This window comes from Vulpes lagopus, chromosome 15 (genome assembly GCF_018345385.1).
Source record: "Vulpes lagopus strain Blue_001 chromosome 15, ASM1834538v1, whole genome shotgun sequence".
In the NCBI taxonomy this organism is placed as follows: Eukaryota; Metazoa; Chordata; class Mammalia; order Carnivora; family Canidae; genus Vulpes; species Vulpes lagopus.
In genome coordinates this window covers 2,044,218-2,063,351 of record NC_054838.1, presented here as the reverse complement: position 1 = coordinate 2,063,351, position 19,134 = coordinate 2,044,218, and the positions used below count along the sequence as shown (strand labels likewise).

The 19,134-nt window shown below is 40.4% G+C and overlaps 1 protein-coding gene across 2 annotated transcripts in view; it reads left to right on the top strand.

The window, feature by feature from the left end:
- Nucleotides 1-18,478, top strand: part of BBOX1 (gamma-butyrobetaine hydroxylase 1) — a 59,804-nt gene extending 41,326 nt beyond the window's left edge. For both annotated transcript variants that reach the window (XM_041730516.1, XM_041730515.1), the window contains 4 exons: nucleotides 3,421-3,526; nucleotides 9,037-9,233; nucleotides 16,188-16,354; nucleotides 17,987-18,478. In XM_041730516.1, coding sequence (XP_041586450.1) covers nucleotides 3,421-3,526; nucleotides 9,037-9,233; nucleotides 16,188-16,354; nucleotides 17,987-18,147 — 631 coding nt within the window. In that variant the 3' untranslated portion in view covers nucleotides 18,148-18,478. The remainder of the gene's footprint in view (nucleotides 1-3,420; nucleotides 3,527-9,036; nucleotides 9,234-16,187; nucleotides 16,355-17,986) is intronic.
- Nucleotides 18,479-19,134: the final 656 nt, after the last annotated feature.

Genomic DNA, 19,134 nt, shown 5'->3' with positions numbered 1-19,134 from the left:
TGGTAGAAAACTAATCCATTATATTATAAAACGGTAAATAAAGAGGAAGAATCAAACACTGATTTCATTATCCCTGTGTAAGCTATCTACTTTCCTCCATCTAGTATCTGGTTACCTCCTATAACCTAGATGAAGGAAATTGGATATTTCAAAAAGTATTCCAACCGATAAATAGAAAAGGAATTATTAATTTGGAATTCCACTATTTGGGACCCCAATGAATTAGTGGATCTAGCCACTGAGCATAAAAGTGTGTGCAAATATCACAAAAAGAAAGACAACTTGACAATTCTTTTTTTTTTTTTTTTTGTAAAAAAGAGCACAATGCCATCTATAGTTCTGCCAAAGAGAGAAAATAGAGTTTGTCCAAGCCTCTGCATTTAGTTGCAAATTTTCTAGAAACACAAAGAACAGGGAAACATGTTGAACCACAACACCATATGCAATCAGCAAAGTCCAGACTGTGAGGAATTCTATGGGTCAAACTCTCTAAGTTTTTCAAACAATAAATTGTAAGAAGAACAGGCTAGAGGGGAACATTAACAGTTGTTGCTAATGGGCAATATTAAACATAGTGTCTAAGGATGCACACATTAAGGGTAAAAATAAAAACAAATGCAAAGAAATTATAAATAGAGAAGTCATGGTATGGTTACTTTGGAGAAGAGAGAGATGAGATTTTGGCTGGGACAGGACATATAACCTTAAAGTTGTATTTCCTGATCTGAGTAATAGTTACAAGAGTGTAATTAAAAATTAATTAAGTTAAAATAAAATAAAATAAATATTCATTAAGTTCCCTCTAAGATCAGGAACAAGACAAGAGTACTGGTTTTTACCACTGTTATTCAATGTGGTATTGGAAGTTCTGGCCAGGGCAGGTAGGCAACAAATAGAAATAAAGGCATCCAAATGAGAAAGGAAGAAGTCTATCTCTACTCATAGATAGCATAATCCTATATAGAGAAAACCCTGTGCATAGAATCTGCACACAGAAAGGCTACGAGAGCTAATGAATGAATTCAGCAAAGTTGCAGGATACAAGAACAATACAGAGAAATGAGTTGTGTTTATATATACTAGCAATGAATAATCTGAAAAGGAAATTTAAAAAAAAAACGATTCCATTTACAATAGCACCCAGAGGAATAAAATACCTAGGAATAAACTTAACCAAGGAGGTGGAAAACTTATGAAACGAAAACTATAAAACATTGCTAAAGGAAATTAAAGAAGACCTAATAAATGGAAGGAATCCCACCTTCTTGGATTGGAAGACATAATATTATTAAGCTGTGATTACTCCCCAAAGCAGTCTACGGATTCAATACAATGCTTACCAAGGTTCCAACAGCCTTCTTGTAGAAATGGAAATGCTCAAATCCGTATGAAATTGTAAGGGCCTCTGAATAACCAAGACAATAATAAAAAACAAGAACAAAGTGGGAGGATTCAGAGTTCCTGATTTCAAAACTTACTACAAATCTATAGAAATCAAAATACTGTGTTGCTGGGATAAAGATAAACATACAGATTAATAGAATAGAACTGAGAGTCCAGAAGCAAGCCCACGAATCTATGGCTGATTTTTTTTTTTAAAGATTTTATTTATTTATTCGTGACAGACACAGAGAGAGAGAGAGAGAGAGAGGCCGAGACACAGGCAGAGGGAGAAGCAGGCTCCATGCAGGGAGCCCGACATGGGACTCAACCCCGTGTCCCCAGGATTACACCCTGGGCCGAAGGTGACGCCAAACTGCTGAGCCACCCAGGCTGCCCCTCTATGGCTGATTTTTAACAAGGGTGCTGAAACCTTTTATTGGGGAAAGAACAGCCCCTTCAATGAATAATTCTGGGACAATTGTATATGTACATGCAAGAAGAATAAAACTGGACTCCTTCCTCATACATTATACAAAAATTAGCTCAAATGGATCGAGGACCTCCACATAAAACCGTAAAATTCTTTGAAGAAAACATGAGTGTAAATCTTCATGACCTTGGATTGGGTGATGGATTCTCAGATATAACACCAGAAATACAAGCAACAATAAAAATAGATGAATGGGATTTCATCAAAATTTAAAATTTTTGAACATCAAAGATCATCACTAAGAAAATGAAAAGACCATCTATGGAAGGGGTAAAAAATAGTTGTGTATCATATGTCTGCTATGGGTCTAGTATCCAGGCTATATAAAGCACTCAGAGAAATTTGAAAAGGTCAAAGCATCCAATTTAGAAATGGTCAGAGGACTTGAATATATGTTTGTCCAAAGTAAATATACAGATGGCCAACAAGCATACAAATGCTCAACATCATTAACCATCAGGACAATATACATCAAAACTATGAGATACCACTTTATACCCACCGGGATGGTCAAAACCAACAACGACACCACCACCACCGCCACCCAAATCCAGAAAATAACAAGTGTTGATGGGAAAGTAACTGGAACCCTCACATGTTGCTGGTGGGAATGTAAAGCGGCCCAACCACTGTGGAAATGGTTTGGCGTCTCCTTAACAAGTTAAGGATAGAACTGTGATATAATTCCATCATTCCACTCCTAGGCATGACCCAACAGAATTGAAAACAGGCACTCAGTTATGTACGTGCACTCACATGCTCACGCCAGCGCTATTTGCAACAACCAAGGAGTAAAAATAGTGCAAATGTCCAACAGCTGATGAATCAATAAACAAATTGTGGCGTATCCAGGCAATAGAATATTAGTCAACCATAGTAAGGAATGAAGTAATGATACATCATCCATCATGGATGAATCTCAGGAAGGTTCTGTTAAGTAGAACAAACCAGACACAAGAGGCTACACATTATATGATTCCATTTATATTAAATATCCCCGATAGGTAAATCCTTAGAGACAGACTGCATGTTGGCGTTGGCCAGGGACTGGGAGGAGGGAAGAATGGGAAGAAAACGCTTCCTGAAGGGTAAGAGGTTTCTGTGTGGCGTGATGGAAGTGTCTTGCACCCAGGTAATACGGGTGATGCTTACCGACCCTGTGAAAGTCCTAAGGGCCACTCAGTCGTTCACTAAATGGTTCATTTTGCGTTATGTGAATTTCACTTCAATAAATGATTTTTAAATGCACTAACCTATTAAAAAGCATAACAGACAATCCCACACGTTCCTGTTTATAAACTCTATGGGATAGACTCACGTGTAAATGTACTTTTCTCTGGAGAAGAGACGAGAAAGGAGGAGGTGTATGCTCTCAAATGGCGACTTTGGACAAGGGAAGGTCGGGCCCTCTTCCTGGCTCACATCGTTATGGTAATTATTTCATAAAATGAAAAGTTTCCATCTCCCTCATGTATCCACTTCATTCTAACACATTTCCTCTGGCTTACCGACAGCCTGTTTAAACATATGTTTCTTGTATTTTACAGACATACTTGGCAAGTGCAAGACAAAATTGACGCAAACAATGTGGCCTACACAACCGGGAAGCTCAGCTTTCACACTGACTATCCGGCCCTCCATCATCCACCTGGGGTAAGGTGAGCCTCAACATATTTTCCACAAGGCAGGCCAAGGACCAATATCCTCCTGTATTTTGAGTCTAAAAGACTCTACGTTTCGCCAGCTAATTTGTCTTACGTAGATCCTCCTTCAAGCACAATCCAGACAAAATCTCTTTGCCTAAACCCGGAATGGCCTGACATTCCCAAGGGATAGAAGATTTTGGTGTATTAAATTTTTTTTTTCTTTGTTTCCTTTTAGAAATAACTATTGGTGCTTTTTGCTTTGCCTAGACGAGCTTCACAGCAGCAGTACACCTTGAGGTCTTTTTGCATATTTACCATTCCCAAGAGAGTCAAAAACAAGAGAGGGAATGGACGTGTAGCGTTTTCCCCCCATGTCACCCGGCCACCATTCGTATCAGTTAGCGACCACTGGGGAAAAGTCACTTCATGACTTAGTGGCCGAGGGGACTAGCCGTTTGCTTAGTGCGTGTTTTTACAACGTGGGCTGTGGCCAGCCGGGCAGTCCTGCTGCGGGCTGGGAGCTGGTTGGCCTGGGTGAACAACCGAAGGTGCTTGGTCTCTGCAGCACGGGCCCTGTCACCCCCCCAAGCCAGCCAGGCTTATGTGGATCTTGGGAGAGCAGGCCGAAACATAGAGGCCTCCTGAGACCTACGCTAGTAGTCGGCCCAGGTCCCTTCTGTCGTGTTTTATTAGTCTAGAGAAGTCGTAGTGGGTTCGCCCAGCTTCAAGAAGTGGGGATGCAAGGAGCGGAATAACCATGGTTATTTTTGGAAACTGTCTACTGTCCCATCTATCAGATTCCTCCTCAAGGAGGGAGATGCTCAGCACGGAGCCCCAGACCCTCCAGGACAGTTTCTGGGAGGACACTCCACCACTACATTTTCACAAAATTGCCATTTTTGCTAAACCAGCGACGTATTTACAAAAGCATCACTTTTGCTATGCCAAGAAATAAATGGTCAGGACACTGCCTTTGAAAAGGTATTGTCTTCATACTTTTATAGCTAAATGGGATTAAATGAAATAGCCACACAGAAGTCTGTATCTTCAAAGGTAATGGACGTTTGGGGGCGATTCTCTAGTTAATGAAGGCAAAGTAGGCCAAAATCAAAATTAGTCTGTTTTTTTTTTTTTCCATCGTGTTGATGGAAAAAGTTTTCTCTGCACCCTAGTTGTTAACCCATTTTCCTTGCCAGTAGTAACTTCACACATTTTAAATTATTTCCTTGACTGTAAAACACCACATAATTTTTTTGAACAAAATGATGACAGTAAAATGACTCCTATAGTCACCTTTTGGATAGAGATGAGGGGGCGGGGAGGACACACAATGTGATTTTTCTATATATGACCCAGAGATTCTCTAAAACTTTGAGGGGGTAAAAGTCAAACTAATCAGCTCAATTTACCTACCAAAGATAGGTTGGAGAGTTGGACAAAATAAAGTTTTAAAAAAATTAGGCTGGAAAACTAGATTCTAATTTAACATTTTAATTATCTACTTTTTTCTATGAGTTCAGGTTTCCTTTCTGGGTTAATATTGAAAGCCTAAGGAAAAGTGATTATGTGGCTTTATAAATTTTCTTAAAGTATAATATAATGCTTGGCATTTTCATAGCATTTTATACTTTTTAAAAGTAGTGCTACATATATTATTTTGTCTGGTTCCTCTTAACAGTCCTGTGAGGTAGATGACTGATCCTGTCTTTTTATGTTAGACGACAAAATGACGCACAGCAATGTTAAATGCTTTCACAGAGTGACATCTGACTAACAGAACACTTGAAGTGGAACCCAGGCCTCTAACTAGTTTTTTCACCATACCATGCTGATCTGGAGGTGGACTTTCTAATTACCATAATTTATATAATGTGATGAGCATAGACATCGTCAGACGTTACAAACTCTTTAAATACAGGAACTGAATCTTCCACTTTTCTCTATCTCAAGACATAACCCAGCACCTTTCACGTAAGGGAGACTTCATAGATACGCTATAAAGAGGCAAAGAAATGCCACAAAGTCTTACCTGTCTCCATCAGCAAATGAAACGTTCGAAGATAAATGACCTGATAGAAGACTTTTTAATGAAACATGTTTTCTAAAATGTCTAGATTGTAGTAGGAGAATAATGAGAACGTAGGGACCCGTTTGTTCTCAAGGTTCCATTTAGAATCACTCAGGGGTCTTTGTACCAAAGTCCGAGCTTTTTATAACAAATAGAATAAGTCACTTTTCAGTGCAGATGAAATGATCGGAATAACAAGTTACCTGTTGAAAGTTGAATTTCATCAATTTGGATCATGTAGGGCAGGGGTAAGATGACACATCTTTAAAGAAACACAAATGTTCCTTTGCTCACTGTCTTTGGGCCTAAAGTCACATGCTGCCATAAAGTAACATCTAGAAAGAAAACATTTTTGGTTCTGAATGAATTACATGAAATAAAATTGGATTTTATACACAACAGGTGCATACATACTTTTTGACTTAGTGATGCAAGTGTTGTCTGGCACCATCATCTTTGTTCTTTCATAAGATTGCATTAAAATATAATTACATAAAAGGAGATTATTACTTGGCCTTACTATATATGTAAAAGACATCAACTGATCTTTTTAAAAGATTTGTATTTGAAGTATTCTGTGACTTCATCATGGCAAAATCTAAGAGGATTTAAAGAACACTGGTTCTCTCAGAGACAGAGCTATGCCTTTGTTTTGCCTTCTGGGAGTTTGGTAGACGAGGTTGACGTTTCCATCTCCTCCTCTCGTTGATCATACCCCTTCATTCCTCGTCGCCCTGGTGATGAGAGAGTTTTCTACAATGACTTCGTCGGCTTATGCACATATTTTTTCAAGTTTAAAAAACTGGCATCAGTTTAAGGACGGAACGATAATGAGCGTAAACCAGGTCTCTCCTAACATCAGAAAGTAAGAGGGACCCCAGGGTGGCACGGTCGGGTAAGCATCTGCCTTCTGCTCAGGTCATGATCCCAGGGATCTGGGACGGAGCCCAAAATTGGGCTCCCTGCTCGGTAGGGAGCCTACTTCTCCCTCTCCCTCTGCCTACCACTCCCCTGGCCTGTGTTCTTCTCCCCCTCTGTGTATGTCAAAAAAATAAATACATAACATCTTTTAAGAAGAGAAGGCATCATCAACCTGAAATGGGGTTTTAAGCCTACAGAGCACATACATCCACACACCACACGATACTGAATTATTAAGAGTCCTATAAGGGGATTCCGCCCTTTTGTAGGAAAGGAACTTGCTGTATGATGATTTTAAGGCAAACAGACTAAGGTTTGAAAGTCAGTTTTACCAGGGAGGAGCTGAGTTCTTCCTAGCTGGCCAACTTCTTCTCTCCTGGGTCCCAGGTTCTTCAACCATAAAATGGAGATGAAAGTACCAAATTCTAAGGAGTGTTGTGAGGAACCGATAAATGTACAGTCATAATTTGAGAACAAGTATGTAGAAGATTTAAAAAAAAGTTTTTTAAAAAAAGTTGAGAAAATTTGTGCAGTTTGGGGAAGAAGGCAGGATTTGTGTTCTAGATCTGCACTATGCAATAGTCACTAGCCATATGTGATCATTTAAATTTCAATTTAAAATTATGTTTAAATAAAATTTAAAATGCAGTTTCTCATTCACATGGACCACATTTCAAGTGCACAACAGCCATGTGGGACTGGTGTCTACTTTATTGGGCAGCAGAGAACAGTCTGTCACTGCAGAACGTTCCAATGGACCCTGCTCTAGACCATCTATGGAAATAACCAAGCCAAATGGATATTTTTCCCACTCATGTTCCCGCTGTTCTGGATGTTTGATAATATTTGCCTCTTTCTTATTTTTATTTAACTCAGAATGTTTCCATAGTTGCATAGCATTTGTTTCTTTAAGCAGAAAATCTGAATATTCTTTAAATAGAAAAAAATCATTAGGTGGAAAATCTTAGGTATTCAAATCACTCACTCATGCTGACGTAACAAAAGGAGTCATAGGAACATCATTCAAAAAATATACTTCTAAATTTTACTATATTTTGTTTTTCAGAATGAAATAATGTCCAACATGTCCCCATAAATCTTAGTTAAAATAACTATCCTTGGGATGCCTGGGTGGCTCAGTGGTTGGGCATCTGCCTTCGGCTCAGGTCATGATCCCGGGGTCCTGGGATAGAGTCCCCCATAAGACTCCTTGCAGGAAGCCTGATTCTCCCTCTTCCTGTGTTTCTATCTCTCTCTCTAGGTCTCTCATGAATAAGTAAATAAAATCTTTAAATAAAATAAAAAATAAAATAAAATAAAATAAATAAATAAAATAAATAAAATAAAATAAAATAATAAAATAAAATAAACTATCCTTTTGTTTTTTTTTATTCCCTATGTTTCTTGGGTTTCTCCGTCCTCATAACTCCACCCAACCTCTATTTCCTTCTTGTCCTCATAACTGAACTGTCTCATTAGACTCTCAAGTAGTTACTGCCTCACTAATTGCTCCTTTATTAAAAAAAATTGCTCCTTCAACTCAGTCTTGGCTACATTATGTCTGTATTCAAAAGTGTTTAACAGGGCAGTCCTGGTGGCACAGCAGTTTAGTGCCGCCTGCAGCCCAGGGCGTGATCCTGGAGACCCAGGATCGAGTCCCACGTCAGGCTCTGCATGGAGCCTGCTTCTCCCTCTGCCTGTGTGTCTGCCTCTCATTCTCTCTCTGTGTCTCTATGAATAAATAAATAAATAATATTTTAAAAAATGCTTTAACAATTCCCCTCGGTGCACAAGAGAAAGTACAATTTTGTTCATCTGACATTCGAGACTCCACGATGAGGGCTTCAAAGACTTCTTCCACTGGATCTATTCTTTTTCGTTGTGACCGTCTATTGTGGCCAAACTTTTGATAGCCAGGGAGGTGTGTATTTTTGCACATCCATTATCAATGCACTTGATTTGCTCTCTCTCTATGTCCAAAATCTGATCCATCCTCCTTTGCCTAGTTTTTTTTTTTAAGATTTTATTTATTTATTTATTTATTTATTTATTTATTTATTATTTATTTATGAGAGAAGGAGTGAGAGAGCACATGGGGAGAAGGAGAAGCAGATTCCCCACTAAGCAGAGAGCCCAGTGCGGGGCTCATCCCAGGATGCTGAGATCACGACCTGAGCCAAAGGCAGATGCTTAACCCACTGAGCCACCCCAGTTCCCCTCCTCTGTAAAGCCAACACGAAGTGTGCAAATATTCCAACATGAAGTGTTCGCTTGTTGCAGCTATCATGATCCGTCTTTGGTTTACTAAAGAACATTTCCATGCCTATGTTCATGTCTCAAACTGAAACAATATTTGAACGATAGAACACTGATTAAAAGCAGTTTTTTCTCTCCGAACCCTTTCTGTGCTGACACAGAAGAGATGTAAGAGGTTAGTTGACGTTCGTGCCTCCAGAACTTTCTGAATCTTTAAGTGTCAAACAAGGTAAATGTTTAGCATTTTGGAAAACATCTATTTCTTTTTGCAGGTTCAGCTTCTGCACTGCATAAAACAAACAGTCACTGGGGGTGATTCGGAAATTGTAGATGGGTTTAACGTATGCCGAAAGCTCAAGGAAAAAAATCCTCGAGCGTTCCAGATTTTGTCTTCCACTTTTGTGGACTTTACAGACATTGGAGTGGATTACTGTGATTTCTCCGTACAGTCCAAACACAAGATAATAGAGTAAGTACTATTTATACTTTTCTCATAGCAACAGAATAGCTAACTGCAAAAGCTTCATTACCCTAAACCTAAAGCTTAAACAGAAGAAAAGCTCTGATTAACTCCAGAGTTTACTTTTTATTAACAATTTAATCCAATTTTAAAGGAAAAAAAAAAGAATATTTTCACCATAAAAAAATCTTCATCAAATTCTATGAGATTTCCTAATTAAGAGAAATAAGTAAGACTATATACACTTGATTTTTTAAATATACAAGCTCTACAGAATTATAATCAGTGTGATTGTAGTAGTCAGAATCCTTTCAGCCAGAAATGAGAGAATCTAACTGAAATTAGGTCGATCCGATAGATGAACAGTGTGATCCGATACTGGTCTCTTTTTTCTTCGTCTCTTAGCTTTGCCACCCTCTGTGTTGGCTTCCTTTTCAGACATGGCAACAGAAGCTCTGCATTTTCATTGTCCTCAGTGCTGGTATTCACATACACAAAAGCCCTCATTTCCCCCAGAGCTCTAACAAAAGTAGGTGACCCACTGCCAGATTTGTACGTAAGTCCGTCCTTGAAGCAATCCCCATGGCCAGGCAGTCAGAGAATTCCGATTGGCCATTCCCGGATTACATGTTCCTCTCTGGACCAAAGTACGTCTCACTGGAACCACGTGGGCTGAGAATGAAACAAGAACGTCTGCCTAAATTGATGCCAACAAAAATCATAATTCCCTACGTACATTTTATTATTTTTTTCGTTTAACAGTATTTCATCATGATTTTTTCAAGTATCTACAAAGACCACAAATCTATCCTTTTATTTGAGAATTATCTTACCCCGTGTTGCTCAGACATAATTTTATTTAATCAGACATGAGTTCATAAATTTTGTGGTGTTTCCAATTTTTAATTTTATTTCATTTTGTTATGTTTTAAATTTTACTTGGTTAACAGACATGCAGTATTGGTTTCTGAAGTAGAACTCAGTGATTCATCACTTACAACAGCCAGCGCTCATCACAAGTGCCCTCCTTAACATCCATCCCCATCTGGCCCACCCCCACCCGCCTCCCGCCATGAACCCTCAGTTTGTTCTCTATCCTTAAGAGTCTCTTATGGTTTATTTCCCTCTCTCCCTAACCTCCTCCTTCCCCTATATTCATCTTTTTTCTTTTTTAAATTCCACATATGAGTGACATCACATGGTATTGGTCTTTCTCTGACTTATTTCACTTAGCAAAATACAGTCAAGCTCCATCCACATCGTTGCAAATGGCAATATATATATATATATATATTTTTTTTTTTTTGATGGCTGAGTAATACGTGCCATTGCGTATACATGCCACATCTTTATCCATTCATCAGTCAATGGACATCTGGCTCTCCATGGTTTGGCTATTGTTGATAACACTGCTATAAACATCGAGGTGTATGTGCCCCTTTAAATCTGTATTTTTGTATCCTTTGGGTAAATGACTAGTAATGCAATTGCTGGGTCTTAGGGATATTTCCAAGTTTAGAGTTGAGTTTGTTTTCTTCTTTTAGTAGAAACAGCCAAATAATATGAAAATTAACTCATCTAACAAATAATCAAGTCCCCAACATACTAACTCATCTTTCTCATATAAACATATGGCCTTCATGTACTCATCCAACAAGTATTTGTTGAAAAAGCAGCCACTCTTCTTGGTGGTTGGGATACATCTGTGGACAAAACAAAGATTCCTTCCCTTGTGTAGCCTAAAGTCTAACAGGGGAAGAGAAAGTTACAGGTTTTAAAACAAATGAGTAGGGATCCCTGGGTGGCACAGCGGTTTGGCGCCTGCCTTTGGCCCAGGGCGCGATCCTGGAGACCCGGGATCGAATCCCACATCAGGCTCCCGGTGCATGGAGCCTGCTTCTCCCTCTGCCTGTGTCTCTGCCTCTCTCTCTCTCTCTGTGACTATCATAAATAAATAAAAAATTAAAAAAAAATTAAAAAAAAAATAAAACAAATGAGTGAACTGGAGGGTATTATGCTGAGTGAAATAAGTCAATCGGAGAAGGACAAACATTATATGGTCTCATTCATTTGGGGAATATAAATAATAGTGAAAGGGAATAGAGGGTAAGGGAGAAGAAACGGGTAGGAAATATCAGAAAGGGAGACAGAACATGAAGACTCCTAACTCTGGGAAAGGAGCTAGGGGTGGTGGGAGGGGAGGAGGGCGGGGGTGGGGGTGAATGGGTGATGGGCACTGAGGGGGGCACTTGAAGGGATGAGCACTGGGTGTTAATCTGTATGTTGGCAAATTGAACACCAATAAAAAATAAATTTATTATTTTAAAAAAAGGCATCCTTTCCAAAAATAAAAATAAAATAAAAAAATAAAACAAATGAGTAAATTACAGTAACCAATAAAGCAGCTTTTTAAATATTGAAGAATAAAGGAGAAGTAAGGTAGGATTAGGAGAATCTGTAAAACCAAAGACTTAGAGAAGATGGAGGTTGCATCATTAATGTGTGGTGAGGGAAAGCTTTACTAAGTAGGTGATATTTGAACAAAAATCTAAAGGAGTGAAGGAGTTTGCCCGGAAGAGGAGCAGTTTCCAGGAACAGCTGGAGCAAATGTCCTAAGACGGCCCTGAGACCACAGGGAGGGGACAGCGGGGAGGCCGGCATGGAGCAGAGTGTTAAGGAAGGAGGTCAGATGGGAGTAAGTTCCTGTCGAGCCTTGTTACCCATTGTTTAAAATATATTGCCTTTCAGTCTTAGTAAAATAGGGAGTGCTGCATGGTTTTGACCAGAAGAGAGGCATTTATATTTATGTAACTTGACTCACATTTAAATGGGTCACCTGGGCTGTTTGTGCTGAATTTAGTGAAGAAGGGCAAGGGCAGGAGCCAGAAGACGAGTCAGGAAGCCACGGTAGGACGCAGGCTGGACGGGAGGGGGCCTTGAACGTGAGTAGCCCACACGGTGGCAGGGGCCGTGTGGAGAAGTATCTAGGCATGTGGTTGGCAGGTTGGAAGAGCATAGTTTCCTGACAGATTGGATGAAGGCTGTGAGAGAAAGGAGGCCATCAAAAATAAACTCTAGTTCAAAATAATATTCTCTGAGAGGTCAGTCATCAAGGTGGGAAAGAGAAGAAATAACTTGGATTCCCTGTTTCAACGTGACCGTTTTAAGTTCTCACAAATCACCTTAAAAACCCACCGCAGATTGTAACTTGGCTGTGGCAGGATATAATCGCAGATTCTGGCAGGCTAGTGAGTGGAGACAAAACAAACAAACCCTTAGTCATTGAGTAAGATTAATTGAACGTTCACCATCTGAATCACAGTTGGTTACTTTTCGTAGTAAAATTCCAGAATTTGGCTATTTTCAAGGCCTCGGGGATATCCCCAGAGAATACCAAGTGGTTAAGGTTAATCCACGTAAAAATGTATTTTAAGAACAGGACATAAAACAAAGAGGGCTTTCAAGTAATTGAGGGACTTGCTCACCTGTGGTTTGGGTTAACTTCCTTTTCCTTCACTCCTTTGCGACGTGCTGTCCCACCTAGTACAAGCAGACCTCGGGGGCTGCGGGCAGAGCTCGGAGACGGTGCAGCGTAATGAAAGAGAAGCAGATAAAGAAGCCAGGACAAAGTACTAAGTGGTGAGATGAAGCGACAGCAGGGCACCCGCACGGTGGCAGACTCAATCCCACGGATGCTGCTCCTCGTCCGTGGGGCAGTCGTGGTCTGGTGACTCAGGCTCGCTGAGCAGCGTCTCTTTGCCGGGAAAAAGGGAGCAACATCACTGCCCACCACATACGGTCGCAGAGGGAATCAGAGAGACGGTAGACGGACTCCCCTACGCGGGCCTGGCTGGTGGCTGGCCCAGTCCTACCAAGTCCAACTCGGCTACCAGTGACAGGTTTCAGTCTCAGCTTTGAGCTTCTACAGACCCACGCGCGGAGCGGACCGGGGTCAGTTTGCAAGCTCCAACATACTTCCAAAGTGTGAAAGGAACTTTTCCTGCAGATCCCAGGACAATGTGATGTGGTGGGCAGCACCGCAGTGACACACCCCCCACAAATACAAGTAGTCCCACCAAATATCAAAGCTCTCCATGGGGCAGACTATGGTAACTCCCGAGAAGTGGTCACGGCACCAACTCTGATCACAGGACGTGACCCTACAGTCCTTTCACTGGGTTCTTTTGTTGGCATCACTGATGACATTTTGCTTTTGCTGATCTGCAGTCACCAGGATGCTGGTTTATGTGTAAATGTTTGCCCTTTGCGTACTCTTGGCATATAACAAGTTGTTCTCGTCTTTGGAGGCTTTTTACCCCTCCTTAGCCTGTAACCCTGCACTGGGACCCCCCTTTCATTCTGCAGCTGCACCCAGAATGCTTACTGGGATGCAATTTTGCATTTTAGGTTACTTTTCCTTGATTGGTCCTTCGTTCATTAAGCTGCAGTCTGCAGGCCACAGAGTATTCGCTACCTAGGTGGAGAGGATGGGGGAAGGAAGGAGGGCACTTCCTGCCTAGTTAGTCATATTTGTTTTTTAATCAATATGTCTAAATTCTGGTTTTAAGAGTCCAAGAGCCTTATTGAAAACCTGTTCCTTTCTTTCACTTCCTTTCCCCAGTGTGGGTTCAATAGGTAGTTCACTGTCACTATCAAAAAGCAAAGAGTTGCCGCTAATAACAGGTTCTTAGAGTTTAGGATTACAATTGCCTCTGGCTCAGAGGACTGGATATTAAGCACAGAGACCCAGAGAGCCGTAATTTATACATCACAGGCAATCACGTTTCCTCCTGTACCCTGATTTGTTGATAATGGTTTACTCTGGGTAAGCAAAATATGATCTAGACCCCAAATCAGTGTCACCAAGCCTTGGCACATGTGATAGTCTATTTGGTTTGACCCATCAGGTCTGGATTCCTGTCCAGGGTAGGCTCATAGTACCACCTCCTGGGCTGTCCCAGGGACAACTCTAGGCACTTTGCCATGATCCTCTCCCACCTTCAGTTTTTGTCCATCCTTCCTTTCTTCTCTCTAAAGAGAGGATAGAGTTGGTAGATGCTGTAGGACTGGCTAAAAGTGTACCTTCCCAGTAAGCTTAAAATATATACCTTCCTTCTGATTCTGTGTGTAGACAGTGCTCATGCTGTGCTTATTACAATGAGCATAGTCTATTTTTTTTATTTTTATTTATTTTAATTTATGATAGTCATACAGAGAGAGAGAGAGAGGCAGAGACATAGGCAGAGGGAGAAGCAGGCTCCATGCAGGGAGCCCGACGTGGGATTTGATCCTGGGTCTCCAGAATCGCGCCCTGGGCCAAAGGCAGGCGCCAAACCACTGCGCCACCCAGGGATCCCTGAGCATAGTTTAAATTCAAAACTAATGGTATCTTTTTTTACATATCAAAAGTAATTTTACCTTACATTATCATGATCATGATCCATATTCTAAGGAAGGATAGAGAGTTCTCAAAATGCTATCTCAAAAGCACTAAAAAGATGTTAGTACCCTCCCAAGGTACCAAAAAAAAAAAAAAAAAGTCACATATCCAATGAAATGTATTAACTGCCTGTTATGTGCAGGCCTATGTTAAGTGCTAAGAATACAACCTTAAATGAGGTAGAGTATTGATCTTCTAAAAGCCTACCTACTAAGATATACAGCATAGGTAGAGAGACACAAAGAACATGTCTTAGGCTAGATTCTTTTCTTCTCTGTCATGGTTTCCATACCTGCAAACTAAGGATTGAATTAGAAGAGTGAACTTCAAACTCAGAAAATAGATTTTTATTCTCAATCATTCTTCAGTAAAATCATACTTAAAATCCCGATAAGGAAAAAAAAAACCCTAATAAGGTGTTGACCCATGAACTTGTAACATAAAAATACTTTATTCCATAAAAGCTACTATTTTTAAAAAATGAAGAATAAATCCATTTCCCTGAATATTAAAAAAATTTAATTAGAATGTTTCAGTAACATTTATTTTAAATTAATTTGAATCATTCTGGTACTTATAAGTAAGATTTCAAAAAATACCTGCTGGGATCCCTGGGTGGCGCAGCGGTTTGGCGCCTGCCTTTGGCCCAGGGCGCGATCCTGGAGACGCGGGATCAAATCCCACATTGGGCTCCCGGTGCATGGGGCCTGCTTCTCCCTCTGCCTGTGTCTCTGTCTCTCTCTCTCTCTCACTGTGTGCCTACCATAAATAAATAAAAATTTAAAAAAAAAGAAAGAAAGTTTAAAAAAAAAATACCTGCTAAATGGGTGGCCAACATGAAAAGATGCTCAACATCACTCATCAGGGAAATGCAAATCAACACCACAATGAGCTATCACCTCACACCCGTCAAAATGGCTAAAATCAAACACACAAGAAACAGCAAGTGTTGGCAAGGATGTGGCAAAGGCACCCTTATGCATTGTTGGTGGGAATACAAACTGGTGCAGCCTCTGTGGAAAACAGTATGGAGATTCATCAAAAAGTTGAAAATAGAGCTCCCCCACAATGCAGTAATTGTACTATGTGGAATTTCAGAAACTAGACAAAGAAAAAAGAGACAAACCAAGAACAGACTCTTAGCTACAGAGAACAAACGGATGGTTGCCAGAGGGGCGTGGGGTGGGACAATTGGCAAAATAGGTAAAGGGGATTAAGAGCACATTCACCTTGATGAGCACTGGGTGGTGTATACAGACTTGCCAAATGCCTACACTGAACAACGCCGCCTAATATGACACTGTACGCTAACTACGCTGGATTTAACATCTTTCGAAAACTGCTAAATGAACGAATCAAGAACAAATGACTACATCGTACCATAGATAACCTTAATAGCTTTTGTACATGTTTTTGGATTCTTTAGTACCATGTTTCAGACACATCTTCCAAGACAAACTGATCCTCAGAAATGTAAATAAATACTTCATGGCTTTTTAACTTTTTTCTCTTTTAAAAAATAGATTAGATGATAAAGGCCAAGTGGTTCGCATCAACTTCAACAACGCAACCAGAGACACGGTATTTGATGTACCCGTTCAAAGAGTTCAGCCTTTTTATGCAGCTCTGAAGGAGTTTGTTGACCTCATGAACTGTAAAGAATTCAAGTTTACTTTCAAGATGAATCCAGGTCAGTGGACACATTTTCTCAAACAACTGAAAATATGGATGTTTTTCAGCCTTAACCATTTAGAGCAGTTTTTCTCAAATACAGCATGTGGGACACTTAGAATCTTTGTGAGCAGCCCTCACCCCTGCTCTGTTGCCTCTCCGGACTTAAAAATACTTATTCTTAACAGACCCCCTAGGGAATCTTTAAGCGCACTGAATTTTTTTGACTTCCAACCTAAAGAAGAAATACGTGAAAGACAAGCTATAAGTCAAATGAAGTCTCATGTCTGAGGTCAAGACCTGACGACTTGTATTTTCTGTCCTGGTCGCCAGTCAATATGAACGGAGGCTTCTACTTAATTTTTCAATCCCAGTAAACAGATAGAATTATCCCCATGATTCCCGCTCATGAAGTACATGAGTCATGTTTGCTCGTTTAGCTCATCTGATCTGGCAAAGATAGTGCTACCTGAAATAAAGGGGTATTTGAAGTAGTCCAACTACTTGGAATAAAGAAACAAAGTGTTGTGTTTGTTCTGGACCATCTCTACTCAGCGAGGTGACCTCAAGCTTGAGGCTTTCCATATCTATAGTAAACGGATTTCTCTCCACTGCTGTTTTGGCCAAGTGGAACATACTTTTAACTTCTGATTATTTTTTGAATTGATCTTTGGCATGATAAAGTAATACGAGAAATCTCTACAAATCCACTGATAATGCAGTCAGCACAGGCTGATTTTAAGAGCAGTAACATACAACATTGAAATACCATGTGAGAAAAATGCCCCCCCCATATAAATAAATACAAGTTGGAATTCAAGCTCCACTATTTAATGGTGTAACTTTGGGCAAATCCCTCAACCTCCTGGAGCCTCAGTTTTCTCACACAAAAAGATGAGCCACACTCTTTTCAGGATTTTCATGAGGCTTACAAATAAGGTGCACAAAATGCTGAGAACAGAGAAGACAAACCAAGTCACGATCCTTAAAATCATTTGAAGCCATTAAACTGGAAACAAACATTTCTAAGTAAGAGCTAAATAACAACCAGAAAAACAGTTCGAAGTCTTACACAAAGATAATATCTTAAGTAGAAATCCTAAAAGGGTCTACTTTATAAAGCCTGTACTTTGAATGTCAAAAGGTCTAAAGCGGTTTGCAGTCCAATGGCCTGATGTGCAGGAAAAAGTCAATGGGCCATTTTCAGTCAGAGAAAGACAAATACCTTATGATTTCACTCATACTGGAATTTAAGAAACAAAAACAGATGAACCTAAAGGGAAAAAAGAGAGGGAGGCAAATCATGAAACAGGCTCTTAACAGAACAAACTGAGGGCTGCTGGAGCTGAGGTGGGGGGCTGCGGCCTGGACCTGGGCTGGGGACTAGGGGGTCGCTGGTTGCGATGAGCACCGACTGTTGCATGTAAGTGATAAGTCACTAAATCCTACTCGTGCAACTAGTACTACACTATTTAACTAGCTAGAATTTAAATCAAAACTTGAAACAACAACAACAAAAAAAATGAGACAAACCTACTGTTTCTTGATACGAAGGAAGTAGCAATGTAATTTTGCATTTTCCATTTTATAGCGCTGCAAATCTTTCAAATCCATGATCGTTCATGTTGAAAACACAAATTCTTCTGTCTAGGTGATGTGATTACTTTTGACAACTGGCGCTTACTGCACGGCCGACGCAGCTATGAAGCAGGAACCGAGATTTCCCGGCACCTGGAAGGCGCCTACGCCGACTGGGACGTAGTGATGTCCAGGCTTCGGATCCTAAGGCAGGGGGTCCAACACAGAAACTGACTCTCCCGTCTGTGATCCCAGTAAGGTTCCAATGACTATATTTTGTCCGATATGGCAAGGTGGCCTTCCTCGACCATGACCCATGGCCTTTACATACTAATTTCTTTCTCATCCAACACGTCCCCTCTCTTGAACGGGTTCCCTTCCTTTGTGCTCATATAGCGAGCCCACTCTGTAGACGGCTTAGCCCTGCTCTTCCCAGATAGAGCATCTCTCCGGCTCTATTGTACGTATGACCTAATTTCTTTTGCCTGTATATGAGTCTCCAGAATGCCTACAAATAGTTTAGTGTCAAATAAAACTTGGTCAAATAAAGCTCTTTTTAAATAAAGCTTGTGTTTCCAATAAAACTCATCTCAAAATATGTTTCCGCTCAGTTGCCTGCAGAGCCTCCGTCTTCATGACGACATGGGACCGTCAGCATGATTGGAAAAAGGCCTCGTATTTCCAAAGATCTGTTTTTAGTCGCTGTTATTATAGATTTCTCTTATCTAAATTTTCAGACCTCAACAACCTGGGATCTCAACATCTTCTTTAACAACTGAATTATGACACCAAACCCACACATGTCAAATTTAAAAAAAAAAAATCTAGGCGCCCTAAGTTTCTCTTGCCCTAAGTAAATGCTCCTAAGGATTGCCGGGAGAGCTTACACCTATCCGTGAATCAGTTCTCACTCCTTGCCTTCAACTACTAACTAGAAAAGGTACAACCAAGGCACGTGCAACACTCATACCCAGAAGTGATGTCTCTAACCTCAGGACAGCTTCGCCTGCTGATCTTGCCTGCTATGGCCACTCCTTGTCCCCAGTGGTAGAACACAGATGTCACTGCCAGCCTTGGAAATCTCACTCCTATGGAGCCCAGTCTCTTCTCTATCCCTGTTGAAAGCAAATTGCCATTTGCTGAAATCCTGGTAATACACAGATTTTTAGTTGATACTTTTGGGGACCTAACTAACCAGCCCTCTTACTTTTAAAGTGTAAA